This window comes from Schistocerca americana, chromosome 2 (genome assembly GCF_021461395.2).
Source record: "Schistocerca americana isolate TAMUIC-IGC-003095 chromosome 2, iqSchAmer2.1, whole genome shotgun sequence".
Taxonomy (NCBI): domain Eukaryota; kingdom Metazoa; phylum Arthropoda; class Insecta; order Orthoptera; family Acrididae; genus Schistocerca; species Schistocerca americana.
The window spans coordinates 697,476,985-697,493,521 of NC_060120.1; the positions used below are offsets into that span (position 1 = coordinate 697,476,985).

General features: G+C 39.8%; 1 protein-coding gene across 7 annotated transcripts in view; it reads left to right on the forward strand.

Moving 5' to 3' along the window:
- The window catches only part of LOC124593671 (zinc finger CCCH domain-containing protein 13-like), a 234,343-nt gene that overhangs the window by 87,519 nt on the left and 130,287 nt on the right, over nucleotides 1–16,537 (forward strand). For all 7 annotated transcript variants that reach the window (XM_047131957.1, XM_047131959.1, XM_047131958.1 and 4 more), the window contains exons 6-7: nucleotides 9,094–9,535; nucleotides 14,647–14,817. In XM_047131957.1, the coding sequence (XP_046987913.1) occupies nucleotides 9,094–9,535; nucleotides 14,647–14,817 (613 nt within the window). The remainder of the gene's footprint in view (nucleotides 1–9,093; nucleotides 9,536–14,646; nucleotides 14,818–16,537) is intronic.

Consider the following 16,537-nt stretch of genomic DNA (forward strand, 5'->3'; position numbering starts at 1 on the left):
AACATAAAAATATTGACCTCAGAAACAATAGAATGTAGAATGACCCTTGAATTTTTCAAATGATGTCTTTGACAAAAAACCATTCTTATAGACTGGTAAATGCAGTAGTTTATTTGGATAATATTCAGTTGATTCACAGAATATACCAATACTATATTATTCATTGTATCACTCTGTATGGCTTTCTGTGTAGAGAATCCTTTACAAAAGTGGAATACAGAAGCAGTTAACGAAACGTGTTGTGAAACATAGGATAATATTCTACTGCAGCCCACTTTCTCACCTCTCCCCTCCCCCCCTCCCCCCTCCCACTCTCCCTCTTGCTCTCCCTCCCCCACCCACCCCCTCCCCCTCCCCCTCTTGCTCTTCCTCCCCCACCTCCTCCCCCTCTCCCTCCCCCACCCCCTCTCCCTCCCCCTCCCCCACCCCCTCTCCCTCCCCCTCCCCCACCCCCTCTCCCTCCCCCTCCCCCTCCCCCACCCCCTCTCCCTCCCCCTCCCCTTCCCCCTCCCCCTCTCAGTCCCGCTCCCCGTCCCCCCTCTCCTTCCCCCTCTCCGTCCCCTCTCCCCCTCTCTGCCCCTCTCCCCCTCTCTGCCCCTCTCCCCCTCTCTGCCCCCCTCTCCCTCTCTGCCCCCCTCTCCCTCTCTGCCCCCCTCTCCCTCTCTGCCCCCCTCTCCCTCTCCTTCTTCCCTCCAACTGAAAGAAATTAGGTGTAGCTAGATAAAAACATTTCTGTTTAGGCTTTACTGTGACTGTTATTGATACCGAATGAAAAATTTTTACTGTTCCCACCTACATGTACATCTATATCTCCATTGATACTCTTACTGAGCTAGGAGGCGAAGTGATTAGCATGTTGGACTCACATTCGGGAGGTTGACAGTTCAAACTTGCATCTGGCAACCCTGATTTATGTTTTCTGTGATTTACCTAAATCGCTCAGGCAAATGCCAGGATGGTTCCTTTGAAAGGGCTTGGCCGACTTCCTTCCCCACCCTTCCCTAATCTGATGGGACTGATAACCTTACTGTTAGGCCCCTCCTCCAAATCATCCATACATCCATCCATACATCCATCCATCCATCGATACTCTGCAATCCAGCTTACGGCGTATGGCGGAGGACATCCTGTACCACTATTAGTTATTTCCTCTCCTGTTCCAGTCGCAAATAGAACAAGGGAAAAATGACTATATGTCTCTCTATGAGCCCTAATTTCTCATGTCTTATCTTCATGGTCATTATGTGCAATTTATGTTGGAGGCAACAGAATTGTTTTGCAGTCAGCTTCAAATGCCGGTTCTCTAAATTTCTTCAATAGTGTTCCTTGCAAAGAACGTCACCTTCCCTCTAGGGACTGCTATTTGAGTTCTTGAAGCATCTCCTTAACACTTGCATGTTGTTTGAACCTACCAGTAACAAACCTAGCAGCCCGCCAATGAATTGCTTCAATTTCTTCCTTTAATCCAATGTGGTGTGTATCCCAAACACTCGAGCAGTATTCAAGAATAGGTCACACTAGCTTCTTATATGCATTCTCCTTTACACATGAAACAAACTTTCCTAGAATTCTCCCAATAAGCTGGAGTTGATCATTTGCCTTTCCTACTATGATTCTCACAGACTCATTCTATTTCATATTGCATTGCAATATTATGCCCAGATATTTAAATGACCTTAGTGTGACAAGCAGGACACTATTATTGCTGTATCCAAACGGTACATGTTTGGTTTTCCTACTCATCTGCATTAACTTACATTTTTCTACACTTAGAAATAGCTGCCATTCATCACACCAATTAGAAATTTTTCTGAGTCCTCTTGTATCCTCGTACAATTACTCAGCATCGACACGTTCTGTACACCACAGCATAATCAGGAAACAACTGCAGATTGCTGCCTACCCTGTCTGCCAAATCATTTATGTATACAGAGAATAATAGTGATCCCATCATACTTCCCTGGAGCACTCCTGATGATATCCTTGTCTCTGAGACACACTTGACTTCAAGGACACCATACTGAGTTCTATAACTTAACAAGTGTTTTGAGCCATATGCTTGTACCTTCTTTAGCAGCCTGAAATGTGGCGCTCTGTAAAATGGTTTCTGGGAATCTAGAAATATGGAATCTGCCTGTTCTCAGTATATTATCTGAGGAAAGGGCAAGCTGAGTTTTGCATGAGCAGTGCTTTTTAAAACCATGCTGATTCATGGACTTAGCTTCTCGATCTCAAGAAAATTTATTATATTCGAGCTAAAAATATGTTCAAATGTTCTGGAGCAAACCGCAATGCATTTTGGAGATTTAAACCTGCTTATCAAGTGGATTTATGTGGATCAGTATGGCATTGTGTGTTGTGTTATGTCTGTGGAATAACCTGTGGACTGTCTAATAAAGAAAAATAAAACATTATTTCAATACATGTACTGAAATAGAATTTTGTCTACTAGATAGTGCATGTCCTGAAGTAGTACATATACCGAAATAGTTTTGTTTTTCTCTACTAGAAAGAGCCACAGGTTGCTCCAAATTTGTAACACAACACAAGTATACCATGTTATTCCACATAAAGCCATTTGATGAATGTGGTTTAAACCTTAAAAACACTCAGTGATTGGTAACAGTAAACTGCTTTTTGCTTAATATTGCTGCAATTTGTGTGGTGTTTGTTTTTTGTTTTTTTTTTCCCCCATAGTGCATGGATTTTATATATCAGATCAGTGGATTTTACATTAATTATGTTAATGGACTTTAACTCTCGGTTACAACTTGTTCTCTGAAACAGATATTTCTCTTCCTGTTTAAAAATATTTTAATCCCATGTGTTCTACACCTGTTAACCACAGTTCTATTGAATTGTTCCATCATGTTTTTTTTTTAAGGAGATGGTATTACACATGCAGAAGTAATATGTTTAACAAAGAGTTAAATTTTTCAACAACATTGTGTCCTTTGATTAAGGTTTCTCCAAACACTGTGATAGTCATTGATTATGTTTTTCTTTTGTGATCTGAACCTACCTGCTTGGCAGGCGTGTGTAGTCATAAGCATTTAACTTGTATAATCAGGTAATGTTATGGATAAAGTGAATAAAAAATTGTTTTATCAGCAGAACACTTAGAGGATGTAACAAATGTACTAAAGAGATTGCCTACACATTGCTTGTCTGTCCTCTGCTGTGTTATTGCTGTACAGTATGGCAACATTACCAGATAAGATTGGCAGAGGATATCGAAAAAGTTAAGAGAAGAGCAACTTGTTTTGTATTATTGTGAAATAGGGTAGAGATTGTTAGAATATGATGAATGAATTGGGGGAGGGCATCATTAAAACAAAGACATTTTTTGTTGCGGTGAGATCTTTTCAAGAAATTTCTGTTGCCTATTTTCTTCTCGGAATGCAAAAATATTTTGTTGACTCCCATCTATGCAGTGAGATATTACTATTTTAATAAAATAAGAGAAATCAGAGTTCACACAGAAATATTTAGGTGTTCATTTTTCCCACGTGCTGTCAGAGTGTGCAACAGCTGAGAAATAGTCATAATGTGGTTCTGTGCCTCTGCCAAACACTTAAGTGTGAATTGGAGAGAAGTCAGATAGATGTAGACATACTGTTAATTTTTATCTGTAAATAATGAAGGTATTTGTATCTAAGAACAAGTTGTCACTGGGTCTTGCACTGTGAACTTCAATCACCTTTGGGAATTTTACTATGGGAAGTACCATAAAACTGGACATCATCAACACAAGGTGTCCATGATCAGTACTGTTGTTCTTGTGGTCTTCAGTCCAGAGACTGTTTTGATGCAGCTCTCCATGCTGCTCTATCCTGTGCAAATTTCTTCATCTCCCAGTACCTACTGCAACCTACATCCTTCTGACTCTGCTTAGTGTATTCATCTCGTGGTCTCCCTCTATGATTTTTACCCTCCTCGCTGCCCTCCAGTACTAAATTGGTGATTCCTCGATGCCTCAAAACATGTCCCACCAACCAATCCCTTCTTCTAGTCAAGTTGTGCCACAGATTTCTCTTCTCCCCCATTCTATTCATTACCACCTAATTAGTTATGTGATCCACCCATTTAATCTTCAGCATTCTTGTGTAACTCCACATTTCGAAAGCTTCTATTCTCTTCTGGGTTGGTTGGTTTGTGGGGTTAAAGGGACCACACTGCAACAGTCATCGGTCCCTATTCTCTTCTTGTCCAAACTATTTATTGTCCATGTTTCACTTCCATACATGGCTACACTCCATACAAATACTTTCAGAAATGACTCCCTGACACTAAAATCTATACTCGATGTTACCAATTTCTCTTCTTCAGAAGCGCTTTCCTTACCATTTCTAGTCTACATTTTATATGCTCTCTGCTTCGACCATTGCTGTTCTTTTGCTCCCCAAATAGCAAAACTCATTTACTACTTTAAGTGTCTCATTTCCTAATCTAATTCCCTCAGCATCACCCGATTTCATTCAACTACATTCCGTTATCCTCGTTTTGCTTTTGTTGGTATTCACCTTATATCCTCCTTTCAAGACACTGTCCATTCCGTTCAACTGCTCTTCCAGGTCCTTTGCTGTCTCTGACGGAATTACAATGTCAGCGGCGAACCTCAGAGTTTTTATTTCTTCTCCATGGATTTTAATTCCTTCTCCGAATTTTTCTTTTGTTTCCTTTACTGCTTGCTCAATATACAGATTTAATAACATCGAGGATAGGCTTCAACCCTGTCTCACTCCTTTCCCAACCACTGCTTCCTTTTTATGCCCCTTGACTCCTATAACTACCATCTGGTTTCTGTACAAATTGTGAATAGCCTTTCACTCCCTGTATTTTACCCCTGCCACCTTCAGAATTTGAAAGAGAGTATTCCAGTCAACATTGTCAAAAGCTTTCTCTGAGTTTACAAATGCTAGAAACGTAAGTTTGCTTTTCTTTAATCTATCGTCTAAGATAAGTCAGTATTGCATCATGAGTTAAACATTTCTACGAAACCCAAACTGATCTTCCCCGAGTTCGGCTTCTACCGGTGTTTCCATTCATCTGTAAAGAATTCGTGTTAGTATTTTGCAGCCGCGATTTATTAAACTGATTGCTTGGTAATTTTCACATCTTTCAACACCTGCTTTCTTTGGAATTGGAATTATTATATTCTTCTTGAAGTCTGAGGGTATTTTGCCCGTCTCATACATCTTGCTCACCAGATGGTTGAGTTTTGTCAGGGCTGGCTCTCCCAAGGCTATCAGTAGTTCTAATGGAATGTTGTCTACTCCCGGGACCTTGTTTTGACTTAGGTCTTTCAGTGCTCTGTCGAACTCTTGATGCAGTATCATGTCTCTCATTTCATCTTCATCTACATCCTCTTCCATTTCCACAATATTGTCCTCAAGTACAGTGCCCTTGTATAAACCCTCTATATACTCTTTCCACCCTGCTGCTTTATCTTCTTTCCTTAGTACTGGGTTTTCATCTGAGCTCTTGATATTCATACAAGTGTTTCTCTTTTCTCCAAAGGTCTCTTTAATTTTCCTATTGGCAGTATCTATTTTACCCCTAAGTGTTATATACCTCTACATCCTTTCATTTGTCCTGTAGGTATCGCAGGTTAGCCATTTTGCGCTTCCTGTTGATCTCATTTTAGAGAAATTTGTATTCCTTTTTGCCTGCTTCATTTACTGCATTTTTTAATTTTCTCCTTTCATCAATTAAATTCAATATATCTTCTGATACCCAAGGATTTCTACTAGCCCTTGTCTTTTCACCTTCTTGATCCTCTGCTCCCTTCATTAGCTATGATTAAGTTAAGCACAGTGTAAATTCTACCAGGCGGCTTCCTCTTTCACTCGTTACCCCCATTCCATATTCAACTACTATGTTTCCTTCTCTTCCTTTTCCTACTGTTGAATTCCAGTCACCCATGACTATTAAATTTTTGTTTCCCTTCGCTATCTGAATAATTTATTTTATCTCATCATACATTTCATCAATCTCTACATCATCTGCGGAGCTAGTTGGCATATAAACTTGTACTACTGTGGTAGGTATGGGCTTCGTGTCTATCTTGGCCACAGTAACGTGTTCACCATGCTGTTTGTGTTCACCATGCTGTTTGTAGTAGCTTATCTGCACTCCTATTTTTTTTATTCATTATTAAACCTACTCCTGGATTACCCCTATTTGAATTTGTATTTATAACCCTGTATTCACATGACCAGAAGTCTTGTTCCTCCTGCCTCCGAACTTCACTAACTCCCACTATATCTAACTTTAACCTATCTATTTTCTTTTCTAAATTATCTAACCTACCTGCCTGATTAAGGGATCTTACATTCCATGCTCCGATCCGTAGAATGCCAGTTCTCCTTTCCTGATAACGACGTCGTCCTGAGTAGTCCCCGCACGAAGATCCGAATGGGGGACTATTTTACTTCCAGAATTTTTTACCGAAGAGGGTACCATCATCGTTTAACCGTACAGTAAAGCTGAATGCCCTTGGGAAAAATTACGGCTGTAGTTTCCCCTTGCTTTCAGCCGTTCGCAGTACCAGCACAGCAAGGCCGTTTTGGTTAGTGTTACAAGGCCAGATCAGTCAATCGTCTAGACTGTTGCCCCTGCAACTACTGAAAAGGCTGCTGCCTCTCTTCAGGAACCATACTTCTGTCTGGCCTCTCAACAGATACCGGTCCGTTGTGCTTTGTGCTTGCACCTATGGTACAGCTATCTGTATCGCTGAGGCACACAAACCTCCCCACCAACGGCAAGGCGGGGGGCGGGCGTACTATCAGACAGAAAATCAAAATTAAAGTCACCTTAAAACATATGTCTCCGTTTAAGTCTGCATTACTTTATTAAGAACCTATTCAGCTGCTTAGTGAAAAATCAAACATATTTTCTAGGTTGTCTGTAAACTGTCAGTACTGCCATTAACTTGTCTATTCAGTTTCCATGTTGTGGCGCAGCATTTAGAGATATGTTTGCCTCAATGTTTGTATCCTGTATGGCCTTATACCTAATACTGATTTTAGCTTTCATCCATCTATATGTATCTGTTTATTCATCTCCAAGTAATGTTGAGATAAACATAAAATATCCCTTTCATTTTCCATTTTCAGTATTAGTAGTTCACCTTTTTTACTTTAAGGGTCTTGTGTGGTGATGAAAGACGACGGTATATGAGTGTTCTTTTAGATCCGCACATTTGTCCAAACTGCAGTATTTTGCAGAATGAGATTTTCACTCTGCAGTCGAGTGTGTGCTGATATGAAACTTCCTGGCAGAATAAAGCTGTGTGCCGTACCGAGACTCGAATTTGGTACCTTTGCCTTTCACAGGCAAGTGCTCTAACAGTATTTTCCTTTGCTGCTAGTTGTTCCAAATGAATCTATACACTGAGGTGACAAAAGTCGTGGGATACCTCCTAACACTATGTCAGATCTCCTTTTACATGGACTTAACAAGTCATTGGAAGCCCCCTGCAGAAATATTGAGCCACTCGCTTTGGTCATCTGCTGCCATAGACCATTAATGCCAAATTGTGCTGCACTCTCCTAACGGGTGTGTTCATTGTACATCACATATTAATTTCTGAGTTATTTCACACAGTGCTGCCATCCACAGGCCACAGTGCCATTTGGGATTTGGTTGCAGATGTGCTGGAGTTACTCCAAGTACAGCCCCAAATTCAGGGTTTTAACCATCTGCTGCCCTGGTTACTGCAGAGGCCCGGCATCATTTTAGATTTAGTGCAGTACAGGAGAGATTGCACTCCTGCTTCTGTTTTTAATTCGATATTTCCAGACATTTTAAATGAGCACAGCAACTATGTACCTGTCTTTGTGGATGGGTCTAAGCAGGGGGACTCCGTTGGTTGCTCTGTTCTTTTTCCGGATCATGTCCTCAACACCCGACTGCCTCAAGAATTTACTATCTTTGATGCAGAATTATATGCGACTTTTCAGGCACTGGAGCAGACTAAATTTCTTGTCTGTTTAGATTATCTGAGCACCCTTTTCTCTCTCCAACATTTGTACCCAGCATATAAAGTCATCCAGAATATCCAGGATGCCTTCCACCAACTACAACAACTGGGGAAGGAGGTGTCTTTCTGATGGGTACTTTGGCACATGGAAATTGCGAGGAATGAAAGGACAGATTGAGGCATGTTGTGATTCTCAGGTACTTCAGTGTGCCATCCCCGTGCATGCTGTCACCTCGCTGTTGAGATACAAAGTCATGCGTCGCTGGGAAGCCGAGTGGCTTTGTATGTGCAGATCGCTGTCCCATGACAAAGTCACTTTGTCCTTTAGAAGTATTTACCATAAAAAATGACCTAGAAAAATCTTGAGGAATCACTAGGATAGGATGGATACTGCTTTGATCAAATTAGATATTACTGTTAGCCTTGGAAGTTGCTGATTTGCACACTGTGTGATGCCATTGAGAGAGGAGAGGAGCATTAGTCACACCAATTGGTGAATGTGTCACACTCCCCCCCCCCCCACCCCCCCCCCCACCCCCCACTGAACTGATGGTTGAATCCCCAACTATAATTAATTGATTGTGTATGAGGTTTCAGAATATTATTTGTTGATGTAGAGCATATAGTGTGAAGTGGATGGACCATTTGTACAAAAAAGGGGATTTAGAAAAAAACTCTTAATACATCTCATGTATGGATTTCCAGAGATTCTGGGACAAATTAATGCTGATGACATATTTAGATTTGATTTGTCAGTATATCATTGTCCTAATTAGAAAAAAAGCAAATAAATCATTTATATTATGTCTCACATGCAATGTGGATATCTGGGATTGATAATTAGAGTCACTGCAATAGATAAGAAAGGTTTTAATGCTCTGAAGGATAGTGTGATTGATAGTATTGTTTGTATCTAATGAACTGATAATACAATTAAAATTTTTGTTTTTATTTTACTATTTATAAAAAGTATTTTCTAGTATTTATTTTCAAAATTATGGCGTCATTTACTTTTCTCTGAAGGTCACCTAGTCTGTAATACTGAAATAGTTTGTTTCCATCTTATTCATTTTTACTTTCTAAACAAATTGCATACATTTTCATTTCAGGTGTAAAGCATAACCTGTCACCTCGCCCAAATAGATCTTTGTCATCTGATCGAAAAGATAAACGTAACAGGAGCAGCTCTCCACGATCACAAGCAAGAGACAGGGAGAGAGACAGAGAGAAAGAACGTGAGAAAGAAAAAGAAAAGGAAAAAGAGAGAGAAAGAGAGAAAGAAAGAGAACGTGAAAGAGAAAAAGAAAAGGAAAGAGAAAAAGAGCGTGAACGTGAACGAGAACGAGAACGAGAAAGGGAAAAGGAAAAGGAGCGTGAACGTGAAAAAGAGAAGGAACGAGAGAGGGAAAGAGATCGAGGCAGAAGTCGATCTCCGAAAGCGAAAGGGAAAGAACATTTATCTCGCTCCCCAAGGAGGTCACCGAGACCTTCTAAAGATACCAGGAAGAAGGACTCTCCCGATTTAGGAAATTCAAAGGATAAAAATTACAGGTACTGTGTATTTGAGGCATTATGAATGAACACATTTGGCTTTGAATCTCCTTTATAGACTTATTACAGATGATTTTATTAAAATTATGTTTGAATAAATTGATCTGTTTGATGTCCATTTTGTTTTTTTACTAAGACAACCGTAAATGATTTATGGTTATGTCCTGTTGAATTTTGAGGAAGGCTCCAGCAAGTCATGAAGTAAATCCTTAATTGATTGCAACACAGCCATTAACTAAGACGTAGGGTAGTACTAAAATTGAATACTACACTCTTTATCTGACCAAAAGGTGTTTCATATTATGTCAACATTTTGTTATGTTATTTTGTGATGTTATACACTGTGTGCCCAGAAATGATGTCAGGTATTTTCTACTTGGCAGAAACATAACACCTTCCTTAGAAAAAACTTCTGGTGATGATGACCTCTATTTGTGAACTAACTTTAATTTGTGGTAATATTGTCCCAGCAGACTTGTCAGTTTGATTGGAAAGTTTTAAGAAATGAGCTCATTGTAGTTAATTATTTGTGACTGGTTCACATTGGACAGGCAGAGGGCAAATGTGGAGACTTGGAGTCTGATTTCTCCCGTTTGCCCAAGAGTAGTCACGTGGCTGCCCCATCAGCAGAATTCTGTTCAGACACACAGGAGGGAGGGGTTCATTAGTTACCAGGAGCACCAGTGCTGGGTGACTAATAGTGTCCCTTAGGAAAATACTGTCTATGGTAAGAAAGAAACCATTGTGCACTCTGTATGTTTGCTGGAAGACCTTATTTGAGATGTGGAGGAGGTTTTGCCTGTAGATATCATGTGATCAGGTCATTGCTCAAGTCAGGACCAATGATGCCTTTCACTTGAGTTTTGAGAACATCTTTAATTCCTGCACGTGGCTAGAGAAAGTGATGAAGATATTTGTCCTTGGTTGCAGGCTGAAAGGTGAGATTTCAAGCTTCTCCGAAGAACGTTGAGAATCCCATGTCCAAAGAGCAAAATGGGTTTGTCAGTAATTTACAGAGACTGAGATTCTTATAGCTAATTCCCAAAGCATTTGTAACTGTGTTCAAGAATTCACCATTCACCAGAAAAATCGTTGTGGCCTTATTATGCTTAGAACTGTGAACTGGATGAAATCAAAATCAGGAAGCTCCAACATATTTTATGAGAAGATAGGTTATATTTTCTGGGGAGGGGGGAGGAGGTGTATGTTCATTATAATAAAAAATAGTATTATGTCTAGTGAGGTAAGAATTCAGTCAACCTGCAAACTAATCTGGATGCATATATAACTGGCTGAGATGAATTCAAATTAGGTACCGGATGCTTTTTATGGTCATCTGATGCTGCTACAACAATTATAAATTATTCAAAGAAAGTCTAAGCTGTATTCTGCAAAAGTACCCCAACTAGTGGCAGGAGGAGAGCTTATAAATTATTCAAAGAAAGTCTAAGCTGTATTCTGCAAAAGTACCCCAACTAGTGGCAGGAGTAGAGCTTAGCATGCCAAGTGTAGACTAGGACACCTGCATACACTGCCGTTGGTGGAGAGGACAGGCAGTCCTAAAGCAGTTCTGAAAACTTTCTCCAGAAACTATCTTCATCAGCTAGTTCAGCAGTCCAAACATAACAGAATTTTTTTTTTTTTTTTTTTTATCTTATGGCTACAGATAGACCCAACCTTATTGACAGAGTCAGTAAAGAGGCAGGGATTACTGACCACAATGTTATTATTGTAATAATGATGGTTAGTTGAATCATTAAGTTCATCAAGAAGGCTAGGACTTTTTCTTTGCATAGCAAACCAGATAACCAGTAGCTAGGAACTTGCATTACATTGAATGGACATCATTCAATATGAATGCAGTGGACAGAGATGAATTGTGTGCATGAATTTGAAATAATCAATTTTTCACACTGGGAAGGATGTGTTATATAATTAGTTTAAGGGTGGGAAAGACCCACCATGATTTTATAACATCATTCAGAAAATAAGAAGAAAACAGATCATTGCATTCTCAGTTCAAGAAAGTGTATAGAAATGCTGAGGGACACATGTTTGTAGAAGTAATTGTTTATAAGGGGTGCTACACATGACACATGTTACAAGTTTCACATCATACAATAGTGAAAGAACTTTCTGAGAATCGTAGAAAACTCAGGTCATACACAAAATTGCTAAACGAATCGAAAGCTTCTATTCTGTCGCTCTAATGACAGCAAAAGAACAGAAAAAGCCTTAAAGGTCACAGTTAAAAAATTCTTCACACTGCAGTGTTGTAAAGCCTCCACATGACATCATCAAATAGATGACATAGAAATGAGTATTTCTGGCACTGAAAAGCCAGTGAACCAGTTGAAAACAAATAAAGTGCCAGCTTCTGATGGAATTTCCAGTTCGATGTTATGGAGAGTAATATTGTCCCCTTACTTAGTTTGCATATGTCATTAAACTCTCACACATCCAACAGTCCTAAGTGACAGGGGATGCACAATTTCCTCCAGTTATATAGTAAGGGAAAAAGAACAGGTGCACCCAGTTGTAGACCAATTTCCTTAATGGCAGTGTGCTGCAGGATCCCTGAACATATTCTTGGCTTGAATATAGTGAATTTCCTAGAGAAAAAGAAGCTTGAACTCTGGATGACAGGTAACAGGCTGCTTACACATGTTTAGATATCCTGTTTGATGCAATGCTATAGTTAACATCAGGATTGTACAAGACAAATGTGAAAGAACTGTTGCTGTGTGTGTACATAAATTATCTGTTGGACAGAATGGGCAGTAATCTGAGACTGTTTGCTGTGTACAGTAAAAGTGTTATCATTAAGTGATTTGAACAGAATTTTTATTTGTTGCAATGTATGGGAGTCTATGGTTTTTAGTATGGGTGGGTGGAAGAAACATAGCAATAATGTTCAAATACGGTATTAATGGTAGTCTGCTTGATTCACCCATTTTGAAATTTATGGATCTTTGTACATTGATAGGATAATTGATAAATGCCTGTGTAGTGCAGAAATATAAATCTTCCACAGTACCATGTAGAAATGATAAAAGATCCCTGTAGTCAAGTCCATTCTCTTTCCATCTCCTTTTCTTGTCTCACTCTTTAACTGGCTGGGTAGTACACAGCTGAAGCATCAGTATAAACTGCATCTGCATCATCCTGAAGTTCTAAGAGTTGATCAGTATACTGGAAAACCCAAAAATGTGCATCAGCTTGTTAATGTATTTCATGAAACGTCGTCATAAATGTGGTAAGTCTTGCGGCACCAAGCACAAAGTGATGTTCACTAGTGCTTGAGAGTGCAGGAGAATAATTTGGCTGGTCTGACCTAGTGATTGGTTGCCTCTGGGAGTCCTACATTATAATTTGCCTGTTTTAAGATTGAACATATAACGGAATATGCCTTTAAATGGATTGTTGGTTTTCTGTATAGTCTCTGTTAATAAAGCAAAATTCATCCAACAGTTTTAAGTATGTCACAAATGAAAGGGATACATTGCATTAATTTTAAAGACATATGCATAAATGTTATGATCAAATTGAGGATTATTTTATTGGAAGTATTTTAATATTCACTGTGTGACAAAAGTAATTAAAACACAAAGAATATGTTGCCAGATGTCAATATATAAGGGTCAGTTAAATGAAAATGAGGCAGATGGAAAAAAGAAAGTAAACAGTTTGTTATTTAGAAAGTAATCACCATAACTGTTAATACAATTATCTGACTGTGATACAAGACAGTCAAGGCCTTCATGGAAAAATGTTTGTGGTTGCCTACAGAAACATGATTGTACTCATGCATGCACTTCTTCATCCAAAGCAAATCAAGTCACGAATATTTCTCTACAGGGCTCCAAAAATATGGAAATTGCATGGGAAGAGATCAGGACTGTATGGAGGATGTATAAGGGCTTCCCAGCAAAACTTCTGCAGTGTACTTGAAACAACCTTTGCAACATGTAAACCACACAAGGAGGACCTCTGTGTTGTGCACTAAGCACATCGTAACTCCGTCACATCTGTGCCTGCAGTTTGAGAACAAAAAATGGACTCCCTGCAAAATTTTGTGTCGTACCCCACCTTTGGTCGGAGCAGTAGCTAGACTAAAGAATTAGTGTCCCATGCTTAGGCTGCCATTGACAGTACAACACAAATGTCTGTGGTGCCATGACAGTGAAACATGGACTGATATTGAATGGAGTCACCTTGTGTTCAGTGATATATTGCACTTTTGCACTATCTTGGATGACCGTAATCTGTGAATATGGTGATGACCAGACAAGAGGTCCCTTTCTTCTTTGGAGAGGCACAGTGATGTTACTCCAGGTGTTATTGTGTGGGATGCTATCACAGCTCGTAGTGATTGACGGAACTTTGAGGACACAAAAATATGTCACAAATGCCCTGAGTCCTTTTGTGTTAACACAATAAGACAGTATTTTTCATTAGGACGGTGTTCATACACACAGGGAATGTATCTCTGTGAACTTTCTGCATGATATTAGGGTACTCCTGTTTCCATTAATATCCACAGATCCATCCCTGATAGAACATATGGGGACCAGCTCGTATGTCATCTCTGTCCCAGTGCCAGTGTCCAGGATTTGAAGGACTAAGACACATAAGAAATTGACGGAACATTCTTGACAGGAGAAAACTTTATGCCAGGCTGCCAGACATGTGTCTTTCCTGTACAGTGGTCTTCCAGTTTTTAGACACAACTCACAAAGTGAAATGTTAATCCCTGCATCACAGCCTCAATGTTACTAGTAAAACGAGATACCTGATTTTTAGTGGAATATTTGTTGCAGTGAATATTCATTATAGCTTAAAACTATTTGCTATCCTGGGATTCACACCTAGACACACATCATTTGCAGATGAAAGTTTTGAAATCTTGATCAGGAAGTAATGGCAGGTTTAAACTTACTGCTGTCTTTCCCACAGTTTTGTGTTAAGTGTGTAACACCCCGAAGTCTTTGCCAATAATGAGGCATTTTATTTCAGTGGATTTCCTGCATACACACATTTTAAATTTTAAATGATGAACATCTTTTGTTTTTGTTGCAGAACTTCTCCAGGTAAACTTGTTTTTGTTGCAGAACTTCTCCAGGTAAACCTCGGAGTCTCAGTAATAGTGGCAGAGCACGGGATAGCAGTTTAGATAATAAACGACTTTCAGGGAAAAGCTCACCAAATATTGTTAGGGATGTAGAAAGAACAGATGCAAGCAGGGAAGGACGTGACAGCTGGGGCAAGCCATCTGATTCAAGGTACTATATACTTGTCATAATCACTTTATTACAGCCAGCATTGTAAACATTTCAGTCAGAAGACAGGGTTCACTTGCGGTATTGAGGTATTTTGTGTAACAATTTAATGCAGTATAAGTTCTAAGGTAAAACTCCATTCTCCAGTTGGTGAAAGCTTGACCTGTTGACCATCAGTATTACCTTGAAGTCAATTCCTTCAGTGATGATAAGGGGGTGATTTTGCCGATTTCATGTCCCGCAGTGGTTTATGGATAATAATATATTAAACTACACTCGATCTATTGAATTAGAGTCATGTACATAATGGTGTATAGCTTCTCCTTTCAGCCTGATGATTGTGGCATCATGTTATTGCATGGACTCCAAAATACATTGAAAGTGTTTAGGAATCTTTCTGATCCCTGGCTGCCCAACCCTCCCCCACAACTAGTAGAAATAAGTTGGACCTGTGTCAAGCCATGCGCTCCATCTATTTTATGCACTTAATTGGAATGAGGTCATGTAATCTGCAGAACATACAAGTACTCTTGTCACCACAGAGTGTTCTTCAGAACTTCAGACAAAATTTGTGTTTGATGGGTTTGGGCAGTGTCTACAGGCGGCTATATTAGAATAAGTGGATGTGGGGATACTTAGGTTCTTACATTTTCTTCAGTGAGAGTTGTTGACACATGCGTAAGAGGCTCCATTTCATCCATTGTAAACATTTCCGCCTCAAGAATACCTTCACACCAACCTGAATGGTACCCTGTTGGCAAGTCAACATGACTTCATGTTGTTGTTATCATACTTGTACCCTGCCACCTCTATATACCAAACGTTTTCCATACTTTGGTATCCTATCACAGTGTTCCTGCCCTTGTCCTAATCTCTGTTCACTGTGATGTGCAGTGAGTACATGATATGTGAGGTAGCAGCTTTTGTATCCTGTAACAATGTAGTTCTGGATGGTGTGGCTGCTCACGAATTGATAAGTGATTTGCTGCACTGTAACCAACCCTGCCATCATGTTATGCACGACAGTTGACAGTTCCTTGCACCAAGTCTGAGCTTATTTTAGTTTCACTACCTGTGATTTTAATAAAGCCAAATGATACTCTTAAGGAGTAATAGGAGACCCTTCACTAGTCCATTATTAGACATGTGTATCAGCTTCTTCATTGTCTCTAATTTCTGTGTGATCAGGGACCCAGAGCAGGTTTACCCTGTTCCTTTCCCCTAGTCTCCCAAGAGCTTCATGACATTCTGCAATGATCTTTGATCTCTTTGCAGAGGCTGATCGAATTTCAAAGCTGTGTGGCTGAATAAATATAGATGCTACCTTTTAGCACTTGTGCAAATTCTCCTCCGTGCCAACACTCTGATATGGGATATTTCCACTTGCAATACTGTGACCAGCTTCCCTAGAGAGACTGTGCTCTCTGCTCTAGGCTGTGCCCTGTATACTCTGGCTCCAGTGCCTTCATCTGTTTTTGACCCATTAGTAAACGAGACTGTGTCTTCTGAACAGGGCCACGGTTCATTCTTCCATGCCCCCTTCTTCCAGCTGTTACATTGACAGGTTTACTGAAGCAGCCAGGATTTCCCCTGAACATTCCTATATTTACTATGCTCACTCTACAAGTGTAAGATTCTGGATATCTTGAAGGAACCCAGTTACTTCCAGTTTTTAACCAGTATGCCCCTGCCGTTGCCTCCATTGCGACCCAAAGGTGTAATG